Source organism: Athene noctua, chromosome 26, assembly GCF_965140245.1.
Source record: "Athene noctua chromosome 26, bAthNoc1.hap1.1, whole genome shotgun sequence".
NCBI classification, from domain to species: domain Eukaryota; kingdom Metazoa; phylum Chordata; class Aves; order Strigiformes; family Strigidae; genus Athene; species Athene noctua.
The window spans coordinates 6508354-6529554 of NC_134062.1; the positions used below are offsets into that span (position 1 = coordinate 6508354).

General features: G+C 43.3%; 1 protein-coding gene across 1 annotated transcript in view; it reads right to left on the bottom strand.

Moving 5' to 3' along the window:
• The window catches only part of BARX2 (BARX homeobox 2), a 36880-nt gene extending 21638 nt beyond the window's left edge, over positions 1 to 15242 (bottom strand). The window contains exon 1 of the mRNA XM_074927505.1: positions 14877 to 15242. Within this exon, the coding sequence (XP_074783606.1) occupies positions 14877 to 15063 (187 nt within the window). The 5' untranslated portion in view covers positions 15064 to 15242. The remainder of the gene's footprint in view (positions 1 to 14876) is intronic.
• Positions 15243 to 21201: the final 5959 nt, after the last annotated feature.

Consider the following 21201-nt stretch of genomic DNA (forward strand, 5'->3'; position numbering starts at 1 on the left):
CTATATTTGCAGTCTGATGCAATTCCTTTTCTTTTTCTACACACCCTTATTGACTTCAAGGAGTAAATAAGAAGTGGGGACAGGGGAAATCAAGAGGTACTGAGAAAAGCAATATTTGGAGATGATCTGCAGCATGCAAAGGGGTAAATTAGAGTTTAAAACACATAAGCCTCACTATTTACTGATTGTTGTAAAAAGCGAGACATCTGAATGAAGAAAATTCTTGTGGAGAGAAACTAGATGAGGTATGTATTTGAATTTTCTCACAACGTGCAAACTGCCCCCAGTTTAACCAGAGGCGATAACTTTTCAAACGCTTAACTTTGTCATCAGCTGGACAAACATTTTCAATGTCACTATCAATTACTGGAGATAAATGATGCACGATTGGCTTTGGGGAAAACAAACATTTGAGAAGACAAATTAAAAGAATCAACCACATTTTAACCCACGCTAAAGCTATACGCCAGGTACTGGAAACAAACCCTTAAGTTTCTTCTGGATGGATTTTTCAGTTAATTAACAAAGTAGCAATAGGCAGCAGCAGCAGCTATTCCCTTATAACCTTCTTCATACATAAGAAATACTCAGTGAATACCTTGTAGGCACGACTAGTTTCCGGGTAAAGTGAGCTACGTCCTGGCAAATTATCTGCAAGAAGTTCAAATCATTGCAGAGGTACTCGGAAATTCAGCACCAGCTCTGTTTCCACAGAAATTTCAGGAGTTTTCCCAAGATATTTCTCCTAAAGGAAATGTTTTTCTTCAACCCACATTACTGTCAAGGCTCCGTGATGAATGACAACGTTTTCCGTATCCTTCACTGTCCAAAAGGATTTTCGATCCTGTAATTTACTACAGGAAAGTACCATTTTTATTGTGCAGGCATATACTCAGAGACAGGGAAATACAATCAGCAGGTAAAGACATTATCACTGGTTTTGCTTTTTGAAAGGTAACACCAAAGTTAAGATCACTGGTGAGTTAATATGAGTCAAACAAATCACGCCTAGGCTGTACTAAGCAGTCAGTATCTGTGAACAGATCATAGTAGCGTTCGTTTCTGAATAGCTGTCAACTGATTTTAACGCATTTTTACAAGTTGTAACATGACTAATCATGCCAATATTAAGAAGGGAGAAATAAGGCATGGATCACAGAAATGAGATTTTTCAAACATATTAAAGCCAACTATATCTATCAGGTCATCTGCATTGCTTTCATGGTAGCATCTTTGTTTATTGATGGGGAACAAAAGAGACAGTATTTTTTCCTACGTTGAGTATGTGCCATAGAAGTCCTAGATCAATGTTTATCATGGTTGTATCCCTTTTTCCTGATTCACATTGCTGGATGAGTATCCCTTTTACCCTTCTCTGAAGGACAGAAATTTCTATTTCATAGTTGCAAGCTCTTTAGAAAGTGTTAGTGAAGCTATTAATTGATCCTGCTATTAATAGACACACATGGAAAACAGAAAAGCGTACAAAAAAAGGAGAAACAACCATGAAAAATGGGACAGCACAAAAGAAGAGGAAATAATTTGCCAAACTGAGTGTGCCAGACTAAAAGCAAAGCCCATTTAGCCAGCTAAACAGCTCTGAAGACACTCCAACACTCCAGTGCTACCTGTGCACAAAGTCAAAATCCCTCTTTTCCATTTCCACCCATGTCCCATGTTCTGTCCTTTCACTGCTCTGCAAGTGTCCAGCATCTCAATCCACCACGAAGACCTTCCACAGAGCCAGAGTGATGTCGTGTCCTTAGTTACAACAAGGATCAGGCCCTATCTTTCATTTTAAACGCAGCTGCTTACGAAGACAGCAAACAAACCAGACCCATTTCAAACCCTGCAGAAGCCCTTTCAGCGCTTGGCATTGACTGGGAGATCATCTGTCTGTGGGGACGGATTTAGTTCACTCAGAGAGACAGGAATGACCCCGGTTAGCAGCTAGTCCCTGTTGTATACACAGCTCGCCATGTCCCCAGCTTCTGGCAGGTCCGGGGTGGCACTTCGGATGCGGTGCTGAAACCTCCTGAGACAGCCTACTCCGTCAGACAAATGAGCCAGGAAACCCTACACCTGCCAACTCTGAGCTGCTCCCAACAGCGGGAGATGCCCTCGCCCTGCTGGAAAAGGGGACGGCGAGGAGAAGTTTGGAGGACAGAATGAAAAGGATCAATCCTAGCTTTATAAAAATACACGTAAGTTGTCTTAAAGCAGACTTGTGAATCACAATTTAAAAGATCATCTCCCTGATTTTCTGAAAACACCACCATATGTTGTTAAACTTGAATGTATTTATAAATCCATCTTTTTATCATGAAGGTTATTTTTTTTTTTAAATAGTATTTTGGATGCTGTACTTTATTCAGCTGAGACGAAGATGAATATCCATAACCATTACAGTTTTGAGACAGCTCATGCAAAAGTTTCAGTAGTTTATGAGCGGATACTTACACAAGTAAGCTCCCTAAATCCAGACAATTAGATGAAACACCCCCAGGATTTCTACAGTCTCTTTTCAGTGATCTTTGCCGTCTCTTCTCATGCAATCGCTGGCCAGCTAGTCTCTGATGGACAGAAATACATCTACAGTATCGATTGCTGTGACATCTTTTCACAACAGACAGGTGCCGCAGGGGTTAGGCACCAGCCTAAGAGGTCTCTGTCTCTCAGCCGCAAGAAAAAGGATTTCATTAGAGCTGTACAAATAAAATACTATCAGACTGGGATTTCGTAAAATGCTTTTGTTTTAATGTAATTTAAGTGCTAAACTAACTTATAATAATGTGCTTTAAAATGTTTACAGTTAAGGCATAATTGAATTTGACTCATTTTGGCCCTGATCCAACTACGATTTAATTGACTTCAGTGGGAGTTGGATTGGGCTCTAAGTAATTTTAACTAAAATAATCCATCAATTGTTCCTCACCCACTTCATCAAACTCCTTCCCATCATTTATGATTGCTCTGTAATTTATTGCAACAAGGTGAAACCAACCCTTCCAACTTCTGGCATGGCTTCCTCTCCCTCATGGAGAATTCCACTACTATCCAGCAACCTAAAACAAATCTGCTTAAGGAAAGCAAAAGAGCACAACCAAGAGCAGACGGCAGAGATCCAAATTGCTGAGTGCTGTCCTCTGCTGTTACAGAAAACTTCAAATATCAGCTCCTCCACTATTTAGTCACCGCAGGAACAAAATGAACTGTTAGCAAAGCTGTCAAGAGGAGGTTTTGAACAAAACAGACAGAAGGGTGAAGCGAAATGTATTCACAAACTCACGCAAATGTTTTGTGGCCAAAAAAACCCCCCGTTTGCTTCAGACTTCTCACCATTATATCGTACCAATGATTACATTACTCATTTCTATTTCAGGGGGACTTTTCAGATTTTTTCCTCTTTGAGCCACATGAATAAAGCAAGCCAGAGCACTAGGCCTTCCTAACGACGTCTACTGTTATGCAATTATACATACGTGATACGTACGGCATGCAAGAACTTTCCATAAGAAAGTACCACCACTGCTAATTTTGCTTGGAAGACAACAGTTTAATCTGTCATAGAATATCCTATTTAAGTAACCACAAACACATCACATGTGTTTCTCTTGTAAAAGGAAAGGAGACACTTTTATTGAGGCTTCAACCCTTCCGTGCTTACAGAACAGCGGTTTGGTTTTTAACGTATAAATGTAGGCAGCCGTACACTAGAGTGGCAATAAGTACAATAAGTACAAATAATACTTGTACACTCAAAGCTACGGGGACCCGTTCTTGCTTCAACATTAGTTCTGAAGATGTCTGTTAAAATATAGTTCGGATGAAATCCAACCCCTGTAAGGTGAAATCCCAGTTGAAAAAAAAAAAAAAAGAGTTTGCATCAGCAGGAAAACTAGCCATTAACTATCCTTAACTATCCTGCAACTTGCAAGATAATCATTAGTAGAAATACCCAAAGCCAAATGGTGAGCCAAGTGTTTAAAGGTGACTTGATGACAACACTGAAAACTCTCTTTATTTTGAAGAAAATGAGTAGCAAGATTAGGGCAAATACAAAAGCTTCCAATTCAAATCCTTCTTTGCATGAGTAGTCCTGTTGAAGTTAGCCAACTAACTACAGGAATAAAAACCACTGACATGTTAAAGAATTTACAAGATAAGACCTGAATACGCACATCCAACACATTGTAAGGTCATTGTAAGGTTGTTGCTCCAAATCTCATAGAAAAAAAAAGAGCATATATATTTGCAAATTTTCTGTCATCACATTTTCACAGGGAATTTTATTTTTGTGAGATGGAAAACTGTTTTTTTCCTTCCTTAAAAAAAAAAAAAAGTGTGATTTTTTAAACAGAAAAATAAAAAACAAAGTAGAGATTTTGTCTGGGAGCTGTCAAGGGTAGCATTCTTTCAGGTTTTGTGTTTTAGATAGAGCTCAAATATTCTGGAAATAAATACTGTCAAAACCACAGTTTTATAAAAATCTTATACAGGGAAAAGACTATTTTCCCACTCATCACGTATGCCAGGATATTTGTCTAGAAAATGTCTTGCTGTTTTTACTGAGAGTAATGTCTTCTTACTGAACGATATATATTTACACTCTACAAAAGTGTCAGCTATGAAGAGGTATGCAGACCAGTCAAAAAAAAGGAAATTAATTAAGGTTGGGTTTTTTTAAATGAAGAGATGCTGAACCGCCTTTCCGTGTGTCACACGTCAGAGATTTACAGAGACAACGAGCTGATGCCGACCCCATGAACAATACCCCCCCCATGAATTCTCACCGGGTAGGCAGCAGCAGGATCAAACCTTCACCATCCTCATGGCACGTGTTCTACCAGCATCACCCAGATCCTGCTGGACTCGTCCCCCCTGGGGGCCACGATACGTGCAGAGGATACGTGAGAAGCAGCAAGTATGTAACTTCATACAACGCCAGGATGTGCTAACTGCAGTTGGAAGAGATCTGAGTACCAGCGCAGGGGTCCACCTTTGAGAAGACTGAGGATTTTTTTTTTTTTTTGAGAAAGGCTGTTCTTCACCCTCCGCTTTAGTTACTTAAATGGGTCTCAGCGCTGAGTACCCAAGCACCTGTCTGAAATATCAGCAACTGGTAACTTGGTGTTCTTCCGAGCTGTGTTCTGGCCAAGAGAAATGAAGGAGAAGATGCCAAGAATCAGTCAAAACATAAAGCTGCACGAGAAGAAAATGGAAAATATTAAGTATTTACTGTGTTAGCCAGGTCCTAGCACCAAATCTCTTTATATATTTTTAAAGATGTCATTAAGATGTAGCTTTGGGAATTTCACATCAGTTAATAAGGGCCAGAAGCCTTTCAGCTAGATTCTCCCAGAGTGCTATGAATGCAAGAAATAACAGATAACCTGGGTGTGTGGGGAGAAACCCATCTCCTATATTTCCCTGGATGGCAATATTAATACGACCTCACGATTCACTGCTGCTAAGCTACTCTGAAACTCTCGCGTTCGTCTCACCCATATCATCCATGATGGGAGCGGTCGCACACCCTGCGGCACAGAAACTCTTCCTAGCAAAGTGAGAAATGTGAGCGGCACCGAGGGACATTGGTCTGTGTAAGTCCGTGCGAGCGTGCGCTGTCGTGCCCATGAGCAGGAGGCACAGCTTGGTCTGTCTCACCCGCGCGACACAACGCCGTGCTCCGCTCCCCGAGGAGTAGAACAGTTTACACAGGACATCTACTGCTCCGCTCCCATTAGCTTGTGATCCTGTTCTGTTACAGACTTTGTCTTGAATTACACTTAAATACAGCTGAGATCATAAACCAGGTCCTAAATTTTCCGAGGAACTATTATTTCCTAGCAAATGAAGCTCGTGTTAATGTGTTCTGGCTTCTGCAGTCCAGCTGGAGTAATTTTTAAATAGAACTGACTGAAAATGTTCGGTTGTAACTTCCTTTCATCAAAAAAAGAACGAGAAAAAAAAAAAGAAAATTTTGCAATACAGAAAGCAACTTCATTGCTTTGCCAAATGTCTCATAAAAGGGAAGTGTTAGAAAGTTTAGTTTCAGTCTTTAGAAGATATGTTTTCAATATTTTATTCCAGATCAAGTATTTTCTCTGATCTGATGCCCCCCCCCCCCCTTTTAAACTTTTAACTTGCCAGGATAAATCTAAAACATTTTGCTTCACTCTGAACTGAAAAGGACAAGTGATTCTTATTTCTCTCTACCAACAACCCAAAACATCCCTTTTTCTGACTGCTCCTAGTATTTTCACTTTGATGTGATGAAATTTTGTACATGGTCTGCAAATGCAAAGCCTAAGCGCTTCCAGCTCCTCCAAGCAGGGCTGCACAGTCACCTCTAACTGGACACGGTATCAAGAGAATGAGCATAAGAAATAGATATCAGAATCAAGAAATTAGGATCATCTGAGCAACAGTGGGCAAGAGCAGAGCCTCCCTCTAACTCAGTAAATGCCAGCAGCGGATTAAGACGCAACTCTAGAGAGCGTATTGAGCAAGACGTCTACAGAGATCAGTTCCTGATGTGAAGATCAATTCCAGATGATCGGTTCTGCCATCTACCGTGAGCAGTTGCATGCAAATCTTCCTCACAGGCTTGCACGGAGGGCATGGAAGCAACGTGAAGTCAGAAAGGCGGAGATTTCTTTCAACCATCCAAACCTGCTTACAACACTCCTATCAGCAGTAAATCCTTTCTCAAGGTGGATCAATGCTCTGATCGACACACCGCCAAGATTATGATACAACGAGCTGTCCTTCACCATACTCTTTCACTGGAAAAAAATGTAATGCTAAACACAAGTAAACAGAAGACAACCCAAAAAGTCTCCTTAGCTACTGCTCTGTTCCCCCATGGCTGGCGAGCTGACTACGAGCTTCACGCAACTGGTTGGCTCAAAAGAGACTCACTTCTTTTTCCCCAATCTCCCCAGTGAAGATTTTTGCCCTTGCTCGTACCCAGCTGTTACTCAAAGCAGCAATGCTGGGGGACATTCATTCTACTAGACGAGTCTGTCTTTTCCTGCATTTTGCAGCAGCAAGTTGAATAAAAAGTCATGAAAATAATAATCACAACAACTTGAGAGCTGTGGCACTAGGTCTGTACTGTGCAGTGCCCATGAGCAGTGTCCAAACCGAGGTCAGCAGGCTCTTTGTAAATCTACAGCATTTCAGCCTAAAACGGGGTGTAGATGGATTTAAACTGTGCTTCAGTGCAAGCCGCGAGGCTTTAGAAAATAAGGTATAGGTGTCAGTTTTCCCAGTGGAATCCCACATTCATTAATACCTCCTATTACAGCATTCCTCTGAATGCTTATTCATGCTTAACCACAACCACAACGCTGATTACTTTCCACAGTAGGTTTTATTGCAATTGCTGGGGTGTAATTTTCTGGTTTGTTCTACGTAGTTTTGCCTTTCATTAATTTCTTTTATTCACTATTAACTGTACTGAGATAGAGACAGTAAGATTCAGTCTTGATTCCAAATTTTTAAACGTCCAGCTTCTTTAGAGCCAGCGTTCCCAGCCCCATCTAGGTGAGACCTGTTTTCAAATCCAGATTCTGATCTGGCTTTACTTCTGAAATACCACCTCTAATGTTGGATATACCCTGATGGAGAAAATTGACAGACACTTCTCCAAGTATATAGTTATCATAAGCCAGCCTATTATTATCCCTCATATGCCACTTGTTGGCATTTTTAAACTATGTTTTCTGCTAAAGACATCAAAATATGTAAAATCCAAGGCAGACATCCTGAAGAATGCCAAGCTCTTTAAAATTAAATTTTGTGCCCAGTCTTCAGCAGTTCCAGATGAATCCACTTTCAAAGTCTATAGCGTTTGTTCAGTTTAGCTGGGCTGATAAGCTGGTCTTCAGTGCGATTGCTACAGAAAGACTTTCTTGTAGGCTAAAATGGATGGGGAGTGATGTGCCTGAGAGTTTTGAGAAAACTCAGACTTTCCTGAGGTTGCAGCTGAATAAATCACACTACAGGAGCAGGGAGACAGTCCCGATAGCAAATTCTGACTTCTCTACGTTTTCTGAGGAGTGCTGGGAAATGTCTGCAGGAATGTGACTGCATCTTGTAGGATTTGTACGCAGTAATGTCATCTCTAATAATCTTACATTTATTATGAACACTAGATAACTTCCCTAATACCGGATCAGAGATACCTACAGAAGCACTCATTTTTCAGGATTAATAGATTTCCTTTGTCATTTTGCCTTTAGTTTTTGCGCTTAAACTATAGAATTATCTTTGTAAGCTAAACTCAATAAGGGTTTAGAAAAGATTTTTTTTTTCTCCATATGGTTGCACCAATAATCAGAAAAAAATCCCAAACAGAATCGCAGCAATGTAGATTTCCACACAGAGACACTTAGAGCTTTGCAATTTAGGTTGGCACCTATCACTCCCTTCTGCCATATAAACAAGCATATTCATTTTGGCCTGCTTCCCTCAACAAATCCATTTTTGGGACACTCCTGAGTCATCGAGTCCCAGCTCCTGCCATCGCAGGCAGACATTTAAGACATGCAGGTCTCCTGAGCACCCACTTTACACATCACAGGACCAAAACTCTTTCCAAGGCCTTGTAACAATGGCTGGGTGCCACAGCAAACCCTCACATCTGCTGTGTGCAGGGGGATGGCAATTCAACGCCCGCCGAATCTGCAGGGCTGACGGGAGGCTGGGCACACTCAGGTTCAAGTTCGCTTTGTATTAGTTTTATTTAATGGGATTAATCCAGCTGTTACGTTTCAGATAATGTGCTTTGAATGGATGGCATCTCATTTTTCCCCACACTGGGACATACACTCCACAGATTCCCTTTTCCTTTCCCACAGTGCCCTGCTTTCCCTCAGGAGCTCCGTAACAGTATCCGTTCAATTTAAAAGAAAAAGGTTCAGCAAGTATTTGAGCAAAAGAAATGGCTTCTACCCCAATTTTAAATAATGTCCCAGAGCAAATTCAAACCTTGCTTCTATCAAGGCCTTTTTGAAGAGAATCAGAAGGAATCTCGTTGTGAGGTCACACATAAAAACTGAGCTGTTTTAAGACGCAATAAATCTCCTTTCTCACCATGGTTTCCTCAAAAGGCTGACAAGACTGACTGAGGACCAGAAATATCAAAGCTCACACTTTATCGCACAAGGAACGATTCCCCGCAGGCCCCAGTGGTTACAGGTATCGCTTAGTTTAATCTAGAAAATACCAAATATACCAGGAAAATGACAGCTCAAAAAAACTTGGGGATAAGCAGTTCCAAATTTCTTCTTAAGATAAAATAACAGAAGACAGACAAAAGAACTGGAAAAGAAGAATTCAAGGCTTGAACAATTTTATACTAGATACCTGCCTACATTAAAACCCAAATTGCACAATACTAAACAAGATCTCATCCTCAACAAACAAACACCAACCACCAAACCGAAAATCCCAATAATAATTTCAAGGAATCAAATCACAATTATTAGCGTTGAAAGGCAACTTGCTCCACAGACTAGCAAGCAGAGTAGTAAACTTTCAAAAAGAAAAGTAAGGTTACGTCCACTTCCAGAAGTTGTGGGACTTTAAATGCACGTAGGACAGTACAATTCCCCTTAACACAACTCCCCTTACACGGGGGCAAATATTTTTATATCAAAGTAGCTAATTCTCTCAGAAGACAAGTAAGGCCACACCGATATAAGGCATCTTTGTGCCTGTAAAACTACGTTCATGCACGGCGTCGTTCCACTATAGAGACTGTAGCAGATAAAAGAGAAAGCAGCGCAGTCCTGCCTGAGCTTTGGACTAGTGAAAAGCCTTGGTGTAGAGCGGAAATAAACCACATTGATGCTCACTAGGATCTAAGTTATAAATCACTGAGATACATACAAATTTGAGTGTGGGTTGTTGGATTTTTTTTTTTTTTTATGAGCTCTGGAATAGGTCCAGGTAGAAATGAATGCACGGCATAGACAACAAACAATTTGTACTACCAACTTTACTAAAATAAACTGAAGACTCTAATAGCTTTCTCTTGAGATAGGCAATGCAGTTCTTTTTAATCCAGCCATCTCAAGTCTTTTGTATAGTTTAGAAAGGACATGCAAGACCAATACTCTTGATTATTGATACACAACGTCACGAATTCCACTATAGCCAGGGACAGCACAGAGCTGCCCCCACACCCCGGCCACGACCACCCTGGCTTTTATATTTCAGGAGATTTTATTTACTTTGATAAATATGAAGCATTTACAGTCTGACTACATAACATCGCACGCTGACAATGTCCTCGGATTCTTTGTCATGCCCGGAAATACAAATATGGCAAATGGATTTTGAATGGATCGCTAAATGGAGATTTTTAAAAATCCAGGAAACAAACCAGAATTGGTAGACTCTCTTGCAATTTTTAAATATAATTTAAATATTTTTAAATGTAAAATTGAAAAATTATATAAAGACAACTTGAAAAGTGACTCCTATAGGACTTTGTCAAAAAGCAACCTTCAGAAATCACCACAGCAAACCAAGCACGGTATACATTAACACTGTAATCATTCCTTAGACAAATTAATTAGATATGACCTAATATGAAAAGCCAATAAAACTATAAATATCATGAAAAAAAATAAATGTTTTCACTAAGACATCACAATCCAAAAAGTCATAAATCAAAGAGATATTAATCACTATCCAAAAATATTTCTGGTTTAGTATCCTTTTTTTTTAAATCATAATGGCTCCAAACCTGGGCTAACATTTTCTTACAGATTCAGTATGAGTGCAGCCTTGTTTATCTGGCTCAATAAATGCCACAATACATGCTCACAGATGAAATTTTAAGCTAATGACGGATCCTTTTTACAAGGAAATTCATTCTTCTTTCCCACGAAAAATTTTGGTTGGGGCTCGTTTGCAATGGGACTCTCCCCAGTGCGAGTGGGGAGCTTTGCATTAGACCTCCTGAACGCTCCTTACAACTAAAATGTCAGTTTTTGTCCTCACAATGCACAAGAAAAGTCCCAAACGCTCCTTCCACCCTCCACCCACCTCTACTTGACAAATTTGTTTTGTCCCAATTCAGCTGCACATGCTTAAATATTTAGCATTTGATCATAGCCAAAAGAAAAAAGATTTTCCATTTGGTTACCAATGTTTTTCAGATCACTTAACAAAGGATGTTGTTAAATACACATGCTGCACAATTACAACAGCTTATATCTTTCAGCTCCAAATAAATTATAAAGGCATATCAGACTTCTCTGACTTCACCCAAGATGAAAGAACTATTAACTCTCTAGCCCATGAAAACGCCTACAAAATTTGACTCCTGACTCGGGAAAAAGCCACGCTGCTGAAGAGAACTTCAGCTGAAGTAACTAATTACTCATTACTGTTTCAAACACTCCCAAGTCCCAGCTATGACTATACTGGCAAGGTAAATTTCTGTGGTTTAGGTTAAGATTCATTTTTTTTTCACCGCAAAGAGACTAAGTGCTCACTCCCTGATTAACTCAAGAGACAAAGGAAACACCGGCAGTAAGTGAAATGCCATAGTGCTGTATTTCTGCAGTCTTCAGTCCCTAAGTGGTTTTTGGGGTTGGTTTTTTTGGTTGGTTTTCGCATTGCTTTTTTTTTTTTTTTTTTTTAAACGGATTTGTATTGGGTATTTTTCAAATTCTTTCACATTTAGTTAACTTTTGTGGTACTGTCCATTTCTTAGAGAATGACAGAATTTCTTTTACAATTTAAAAAAAAACCCAAACCATTACTGAATACATCTAGGACTTTAATTGTACCCATAAACCTCAGAAGGCTTACAATTTGGAAGCGTGGACTTTTGTAGCAGTTTCTTTTATGGTTTTAGTCCCGCAAGCAAATCTCTCTCCGTACTTCACTTCTCAAGCACTGCAACTCCATAAAGCTTATTCCATTAGAAGCAGATATTCACAATCCACCCTGACACAGGGACAGGCCAGAGCTTGGACTGGAAACACAACCTTGAGGGCAAATTCATTAAAGATCCCAGGCACAAAGAGAAATAAGGCTTTAATTGAACAGTAACCGCAAGAGTCTTGCTAGCATCACTCAGAATCCACTGCTGAATCATTTGAGGATTATTAATGATTATTTAATGAATATATATGAGTCTTGCAAAGACAATGTTTGCTATACTTGACACAGAAAATCCATATTAAAAAACATTTCTCTGTTTGTCTGGGGTTTTTTTCCCATGGGGGTGGTGAGAGTCAAAACAACTGCTCGGAAGCACCCCACCCATCAAAAATATTAAGGATCCTTTAGCCTAAAGGTGACATTCAAACCATATTTTTTGATGCCAAGTTAGTTGTACATGCTACTAGATGTCAGTAAATATTCAGGTTAATATTCCTTTCGGGTGCTAAAGGGAGATTTCTTTCCTAACGCTTCTTCTTTCTGCACAGAGAGAAATCTCTCTTCCTGGCAGATCGAGGTCTGTGGAAGTCAGGCCACCGACTCCAGCACGAGCAGAATTGGGCCCTCCCTGCGTAACTGCAAGCTGCCACACACTGAAATCATTTGGGACGTTCATGCCTATTTTAGCCAAGCACTGAATTTCACTGTCTGTGCAGTAGTGGAGGATCAGCTCTGAAAAATTCCCTTGTCAGCAATATCTTGATTAACAACCAGATCTTCTTGTATAAAAATATGTCAGCGATTAGTTAGAGAAGGCCAGGAACGTCACGCACAAATCGAGCAGAAGAAACAAATGTTGACCGAGGATCACACTATTCATGTAACTTCTTTCCAAAAGCTGGTCATCATGGGCCTTAATTCTGATGCAGCCCCGCAATCACTTCTGGAACTTTAATTATTAGTATTTACAAAATAAATATTGAGGTTGGAGGAAGATTTATGCTTGGACCAAGGGTTTACTTTACTCATCAGACTCTTAGGTAACCTAACAGTAAGTTTTCTATTAGCACAGCTCCACTAAGACCTCAAAAATCCCTCCTTACTTATATTCAGCTAATTAAAAAAAAACAACAGCAAAAAACCCACAACAAACCAAAGGCAAAGCGCAGACCTTGAATTTTTAAACACAATTTAATAAAAATGTAAAATGAAATTTCCCAGGAAACAGAAAGAGGAAAAATATAATTTTATTACCTTGAAATATATATTATTTTACTGGGAATTAGCCCTTTACAAATATTTTTCAATAGTTAAGATTTTTTTAAGTTTCAGTTTCATCATCTGATTTTCTTAAGACATTAGGTGTCACCATTGGAAGTGCGGCCTTATGGGAAGAATAGAAATCAGGAAAACTGCCTACTTCACCAGAAAAAAGAAGGATTTTTTTTCTTTTCTTAAATCTGGAATGCATTATAAGAATGATATTTTTACTTTTAAGATGGAGTTTTAAAAGCTCGCATTACACCAATCTGTTTGCGAAATTTAATAACGCCCACGGTCAAGGCCCAATTGCGCTTTTTTTTTTTTTTTGCGTTAAAATCTGTCCAGGACAGAGATCCATTTGTATGCATTTATTTGCGGTGTCTATGTCTGCAAACTCATCAGAAGTATTTTTGCATCTTCTCTGTTAGAAACAGCCTAACTTCTTTCAAGGGGAGAAAGAATTTTGGGTAGTAAACATTGTGTCTCAACAGCAGTTTTTCTCCTTTTTCAGATTTTCTATTAATTTCTTTGTAGTCTCCCAGGTGGCAATGAAAAACCACCAACGGTTTCAAGGAGCACAGAACCAAGGCCGCTTTCTAAAGGACCTGTGCCCCCGTTAACTCATTATCATCCGCACTGGTTATTTATTTGTGAACACACCGAGGAAGATGGAGGCTGAATCCCACACTGAGATTAGCAAAGCGCCCCTGAAGATTTCACAAATGACGTTTTCCCCCTGCCCTGGAAAAGGCAGGGAAAGGGGAGCAAACGCAAATCCTTCCAGTGGGGATGGGGCGTGAAAACTCAGGCTCAGGGCAAGGGTTGGGGGAGTCTCCTTCACTCACTGGGGTCACTGGGGTTGGGGGAGTCTCCACTCACTGGGGTCACTGGGGTTGGGGGAGTCTCCTTCACTCACTGGGGCCACTGGGGTTGGGGGAGTCTCCTTCACTCACTGGGGCCACTGGGGTTGGGGGAGTCTCCTTCACTCACTGGGGCCACTGGGGTTGGGGGAGTCTTCACTCACTGGGGTCACTGGGGTTGGGGGAGTCTCCTTCACTCGCTGGGGTTGGGGGAGCCTCCTTCACTCGCTGGTGTCACTGGGGTTGTGGGAGTCTCCACTCACTGGGGTCACTGGGACTGGGGGAGCCTCCTTCACTCACTGGGGTCACTGGGACTGGGGGAGCCTCGTTCACTCACTGGGGTTGGGGGAGTCTCCACTCACTGCGGTCACTCAGATTAGGGGAGCCTCCTTCACTTGCTGGGGTTGGGGGAGTGTCCACTCACTGGGGTCACTGGGACTGGGGGAGCCTCCTTCGCCCACTGGTGTGACTGGGGTTGGGGGAGTCTCCACTCACCGGGGTCACTGGGACCGGGGACCCTCCTTCGCTCACTGGGGTTGGGGGAGTCTCGACTCACTGGAGTCACAGGGGTCGAGGGAGCCTCCGTCAGTCACTGGGATTGGGAGAGTCTCCATTTACCGGGGTCACAGGGGTCGGGGGACCCTCCTTCCCCCCGGAGGCGCGGGGTGCGCAGGGGTTTGCTCGCCCCCCCGAGCCCAGGGATGCTCGGCTCGCACACGGTGCCCGTGCACCCCGGCTCCCCCCAGCCCCCGGCCGGGGGCTCCTCGGCTCCCCGTTCCCCCGGGAGAGCCCCCCCACTCTCCCCTTCCCCCACCGCGGGCGGGGAGGGGGGCGCTGCCTTACCGGCGCAGGAGTGCAGCGGCTTGGGCCGGACCAGGAGGGACGGACAGACGGAGTAAAGGGAAAGTTTCTCGAAGTAATCGCAGGTTTCCTTGGAGAGGATCTCGTCGATCATGAAGGTCTTGTAGCGCCTCCTGCCTGCCTTGGCGCGGCCGGGCGCGGGTAACCGCGGTTGCGGCGGGCACTGCATGGCGGGGCTGCGGGGCTGCGCGGGGCTGCGCGGCCCGCGGCCGGCCGCGCATGGGCGCCCGCCGCCTCCGAGCGCTGCTCCTCCCGCTGCTGCTGCCGGCGGCGGAGGTGGCTCCGCGGTGCTGGCTCCGCCGCTCGCTCCGCTCCGCGCTCGGCAGCGCCGGGCTCCCCCGCTATATAAACCCTGCGATAAGCATCAATCCCGGCCTTTTTAGGACGCTCGGGCTGTCAATCAGGGCGCCGCGGCTCCCCGCCGAGCACCATTGTTACCCTGCGCCGGGTGGGGAGGATCCCGCCGCTCCTCTCCCCTCCCTTGCTCTCTATTTTAAGATCCCGGGGTGTGTGTCTTTTTTTTTTTTTTTTTTTTTTTTTTTTTTTTTTTTCCCTGCAAAAACTGGAGACGGTCCAAATTGGGGCTGGCTTCTTTCTTTTTTTTTTTTTTATTCCCCTCCTCCTTTCTTACCCCCCCCCCCCGCCCCTTCCTCCAGCCTGTAATTTAAAAAATTAAAAACGCACATCCCGCAAATGTGGGCTGCCGGCGGGAGAGCGCCTCTCCCCGAGCCCGTACAGCTTTCTCCGAGCGGCATCAAACCTATTCCCCAACCGCGAAGTGCTGGAGAGCGGCAGGGGAAAAAAAAAAAAAACAAAAAAAAACCAAAAAACCCAAACCAAAAAACCCCACAACTATTTATAGGCGCCTCGCTGAAGCCATCGCTGCCTGCTCCGGAGCGGCGTTCCGCGGTCCCCGCGCCGCTCGGGCAGCCTGGGATGGTTTCCTGACGCTTATCTTAGCTGGGTTTTGGCAAAGATGAGCTCGGAGCCCCTTCTGCCGAGGAGGGACCCCAGGCAGCCCCCCGGCAGTGCGGGGGGGGCCGAGGTTTCCCCGCTCTGCCCAAGGAGGTTTTTCCTCGCAGGGTTTGATTCCTCCGCTCTGCGGCCTCGCTGCGGCGGGGGCCCCCGATTTGCGGGGAGGGCTGAGCCCAAATGGGGATTTTTAGCCCGCTGGGAGATGACACCGCGTCCCGTTTGGAGTCGGGGGGGGTCAGCACAGGAATCACCGGGACACCTTCCTCAGGGGAAGGGGTACCAGGAGCAGCCCCCCCATCCTCCCCGATTAAACGGGGTTTTCCAGAAACCACAGCCAGCTCGCGGCTACTTGTGGCCACAAACTTTAAACGGGTAAAGAGAAGCTCGTCATGGAGATGTGCCACCCCCACCCTCCCAAAAAAATAATACTTTCAGGCTTCCTACAAAGATTGAAGTATAATCTGCAAAACGTTATCAGGCACCCTTCAGTTTTCATGCCTTGGTGACCCAAATGGCAGCAAGCTCTTATTTTACTATTAGAAAACTCAGTCTATTCTTGCAGAAGGCAACAACCACCTCAAACTCTCATAAACGGTTTTAGCAACTTTTGTTTTGTTGATCTATATTTGTAAAAGCCCTCGAAAATCTAGAAATTAACCTCTTTTGTAAAAGCACCGTTTCTTTTTCAATTCCAAGTATCATTTGGCTTTAACTTCAGAGATGTATTTGCCGATTTGGAGAGCCCTAAACCCAGAAAAAGACACTCGCGTTGTCCGCACACTGTCAAAACTGTAAGGCAGGCGCAAGGAAATATAATACTTTTGATATATCCTTTGAACTTTCTTCTTAAAAACTCGTTACATGGTTTTAAAAAACACGGCACAGCAAATTATATTAAACCAAAGATAAAACAAAGCGTTTTGCTCATTAAACCATCAGAAGGGCATTCTCATTTAAAGTAAATTGGTTGGAAATGGTTTAATTTCTTTTCATTTTGTGAAACTAAAGCGATCTTACAAACAGGAATTTAACTAGGATGGTAACAAACGACGAAGGAGTTCAAGGACTTTTTCCCCCTGATGATATAACTCTTTTTCAATTCCTTAAACTGTTGCTTTAATTCCTAAACGAACTACAGATATTTAAGGAGATTTCCTGACTTCATTATGAATGTAGCTTTATGAATACTCACTTATTAATTCAGAAATGAAACATTTTAGGAGCACACTTTCTTTGCCTCTTTTTCAGACTTTTAAGGAAACAAAATAATTACCAGTAACATTAACTTAAGCAATTAGAGCTCACTTATAATTATTCCAAAGAATATTTCTGAAGCAATGTCCTGAGCAAGCTACTGATTTAAATCCTGAAGCAGCAGCAAACAGCAGCAAATGGCATTTTGCTCCACTGTGTTTCCTTGGTGGCTGGGCAGTAGCTGCAGCCCCCCTGACCCCCACTCCAAATTCATTTTGCATTTACTGGCTTTGCAAAACCTGACAAGATGCAGCAGGGGAATGTTTCCTAAATTGAGAGCGCAATACAAGCACTGGAAATCAAAGAGTCTTCCGTGAGCCCGACTAGATCCAGCCCAGAAATCAAGAGGGGAAGAAAACCGTCAGCTTGTCGAACTCGCACACAACTGACCGCATGAGACAAGAGTCTCCGCTTGTCTTTAAACATTTTTTTCAGATCTGAAGGGCTGGATGTCCAGAGATGTGGGGCTGGCACCTCTCCCCGTGCTCTAGAAACACTGATGCCCTAACCAGAGTCGAGGGAGATGAACTGGCAGGTGGGATTAGCACACCCTGACATGCATCTAGAAACTTTGTTTCTTTTATTAATGATTTTTTTTTTTAAATAGTAGCTATGGAAATACGGTGGGTTATGTTGTATGAAACACACACTGGCTGTCAATCAAAAAGGGGGTGCTTTGGTCAGGAATAATCAGGGGTTTTGTTTCCAAAATTAATGAAGTGGCTGGAATAGCAAACATCTGCCAAGGGGACTCAAACCCCGAGCAGCTGTTGGAGCCCCCAGGACTCTCCCCGTGTAGGACAGCCTTGCTGATAAGTCTTTCTCCCTAAGGTTTCTTGAGCAGTTGAGAAATGGGGCTGTATGGGAGGGTGGAAATCAAAAGGCATGTTAGGAAAGGTTCGGAGGGCAGAAGACTTGATGTGGTTTGTGCGCGTGAGCCCAGCACCTGCACTCCACAAGTGGCAGCGTGGCAGCGAGTCACCAGGATTTCTGCACGTGCCCTTTTCCAAGAGGGAAGGGGGAATTAATGTAAGGATCTTGCAATTCACCGACTGAAGCAATTTTTTGTGTGTGTGAAACCAGTATCAGAATTGAGGAGGGAAAACAGCACCGCTCAGAGCTTGTCAGTCAGCCAAGGGTTGTTAACGATGAAGAGCGCGGAGTTCAGCTCTCCGCCAGAGAACTGAAAGCAGATTCTCCAGGAGGGCAATCGTGTTCAAGAAAAGATAATGGCAAGAGACTTTCTGAACTAGGGTTTCTGAAGACAACTTGTTTTAATTTGGAGACAGTTTGTGCTGCCAGGCACTTTTCATGCAGTACGGGAACCCCACTGGTGCGGTGCACCTCAGGAAAATGATTAAGCACCTTAGGTTAGTCCCAGCACAAACATTATCATAAGACAGTGATTAAGGCCGTAGGAATTAAGCAGCTGCTGTATTACTAAATTTGTTACTTAGGTAGTACCCAAGTACCTGGCTCTGCTCAGGGAAGAGTTGGCTGGTTGTGATTGCTTGCTTCTGTATTTGTACATTGCCTTGCACACTGGGATCAGTTGCCTTAAGGAGAGGAATTCTGTCTGGCGGGGTTTCAGCCCACTAGTTTTCACATTAAAACAAGAATTTAAAATGAAAAAAACCTATTTTTTCCTGCCCATTCTGTCAAAAAAAAAAAAGTGTCAAAGCCTTAAAGTGCATTGGTTCTTGTTCTGAATTCCCTTTTCCTTATCAAAAGAGCAAAGATAACTTTTGCAAGCATTAACATTACCATGTTAAATCACTAGAAATGCCCCTTTTCCAGTGAAATCCAACCACCTTTGAAAACAGATACAAACAGATATAACCAATCCTGTTGAACACCAACACTCTGATGTTAAGCATAGGCCTTTTCCAGCATGATATTGGGCTTGATACCTGATCCAGAATAGAAAAATCAAATGTGTGGCTAGAAACAGGGAGGCACAATTTGGGCCCGTGTTTCACTCAAAGGAATCCAGAGGCTTTGTCCTCTCAGCATGAAAGGTCTCAGTGCATCAAAGTTCCTTTGAGTAAAACATGTCAGCAGCCATCTCACATTAAGTGAAGCGAGTTTCTAGTATCTGCCTGATGCCAGAGAAAATGGCATTGCCCAGGAAGCTTTTTTTTTAAAAAAACAGGAAGAGTGTGAAATCTCCTCACACATGCATACATAAGCTAAACCCAATGAGCCCCTTAGTCCTCTCTGTTTCCTTGACAGAAATGCTTCTTGAGAGCAGACACAGCTCTGAGCAGAGTCTCTCCCCCATCTCCTGGAAGGCCTCTGTAAAAGCAGGATCCTAGCATAGGATGGAAGAGAAACTGAAGTGTTTGTTGACTCTGAACTTCACCTTGGCCCTCTGCAGATGGCAAGATGATACAGCTGGGCACTGAAGCGTGCGATGTCATAGAAATGGCAGAGCAGGGAGGTAACTGCACATGCTCACACACTCCATTGGCTGCAGGGAGGCTGTTGCTTCCAGCTTATCTTTACAAGCAAATTTCACTCCTGGCCTAGGTGACTGTGGAATAGGACTGTTCCAAGTCCAGTGGTTTCATTGGAGGTTTTTTTCCAGCTCCCAAAGCTACAGAGCTTGTCTCAGATCCTCACAAATACGTTACTTCTCCCATCACCTTCCAACCTGTCTGCAGACTCTTTGAGTGTCAACAGACCTCACTCAGAGCCCGACTGATTCTCCTCCTATTCCCTCTACCCAACTGACACTGCAGCTGCGGTCTGAACCAGTCCTGGCTTTGCTAGCAGGTTTTGTCCCTTAGTGGACAGACCTGGGCTTATGGCAGCAATAGTACAAAGTAGCCCTTGATGTGGTCAGAATAAACCAAGGCTTGAGTTACTTCCTTCAATAAAACAATACCAAATGCTGAACTATCAGCTTGGACACCTTTGTTTCATTTCTTGCTCTTCCACAAGCCCTAAGCCTAATCTCCCTTGCTTAGAGCCAACTTTATTTCTAGATGATTCAATGGTATTTATTATGTGAATGAAGCCATTGGCTAGTCCCCAAATTAGTTAAGATGCTCTGCTTTAAAGTATTAGTACAGCTAATAATAATATTTATCAGTGCTGATAGCAGACAAGCTAGAAAGCTCATCACACAGATTGTAAAGACCCTTAGAGAGAAGATCTAGATAAGGTTTTAGATCTACATGCAGAGAAACTGAGGCAGAGGCTCCCTCTGTTAACCCTCAGGACAGAAGCCAGACCTCACTCAACATCACGCACTCACCAGGTGAAGAGCATAATCTAAATCTCAGTATTTTCCTCCTGTGAACTCATTTCCCCCCCCCCCCCCCCCCCAACGGCACTGGCGGCTGTGAGACAGTGTCTTGATATTTTTCCAGTTACCTCTTTGCAGGGGTGCACACCATCTGTGCAGCTTCTCCTTTCCTAAGCTCTGGTGCTACCAAAACTGAACCAGATCCTGCCGTTGGCAGTGGTGTTGGAGTGGTTTCCATGAGCTCACGGGGGGCGTTGCCTTGTCACTACACGGGGCACCAAATACCAAACCGGATAGAATAAATCATTATGAATCCTGAGACAGACTCACTGGCAGAAGGGAAGGCATTTAGAGAGATATTTATGGGGCGGCTCTGATTTTCTGGGTGTTGTACAGATACCACGTACACCTGAGTTTATTCCAAGAAACATAGGCCATCTTTCAGCACGTGGGGATTTGTTTTTTCATGCTGTAGCTAAGAGGCTAGAATCTGGACTTGTAAACTAGGGCTAAGGAGTTTGGGAGCGGCAACCAGGAATGCAACGGAGCATTCTGTGTCATCCTGAGCAGTAAAACAACAACGATGGGACTTGCTGTGGAGCAGAGGTAGTGATTGTACCAGTCATGGACAAGCCCACTGCTGAGGAAGAAAAAAACTCCTGGAGAGTGTCACAGAAAGCAATTGCTCCTGCTGCTGTCCTAAGCACAACACCTGAGGGTCCAGTTTGGGCAAGATGGATGTGCCTGGTTGCCTACTATTCATCCCAGATATTAACAGGACAATTAATAGTGTTTTCCCCGTGTATCCATTTCTCCATACTGCATAAG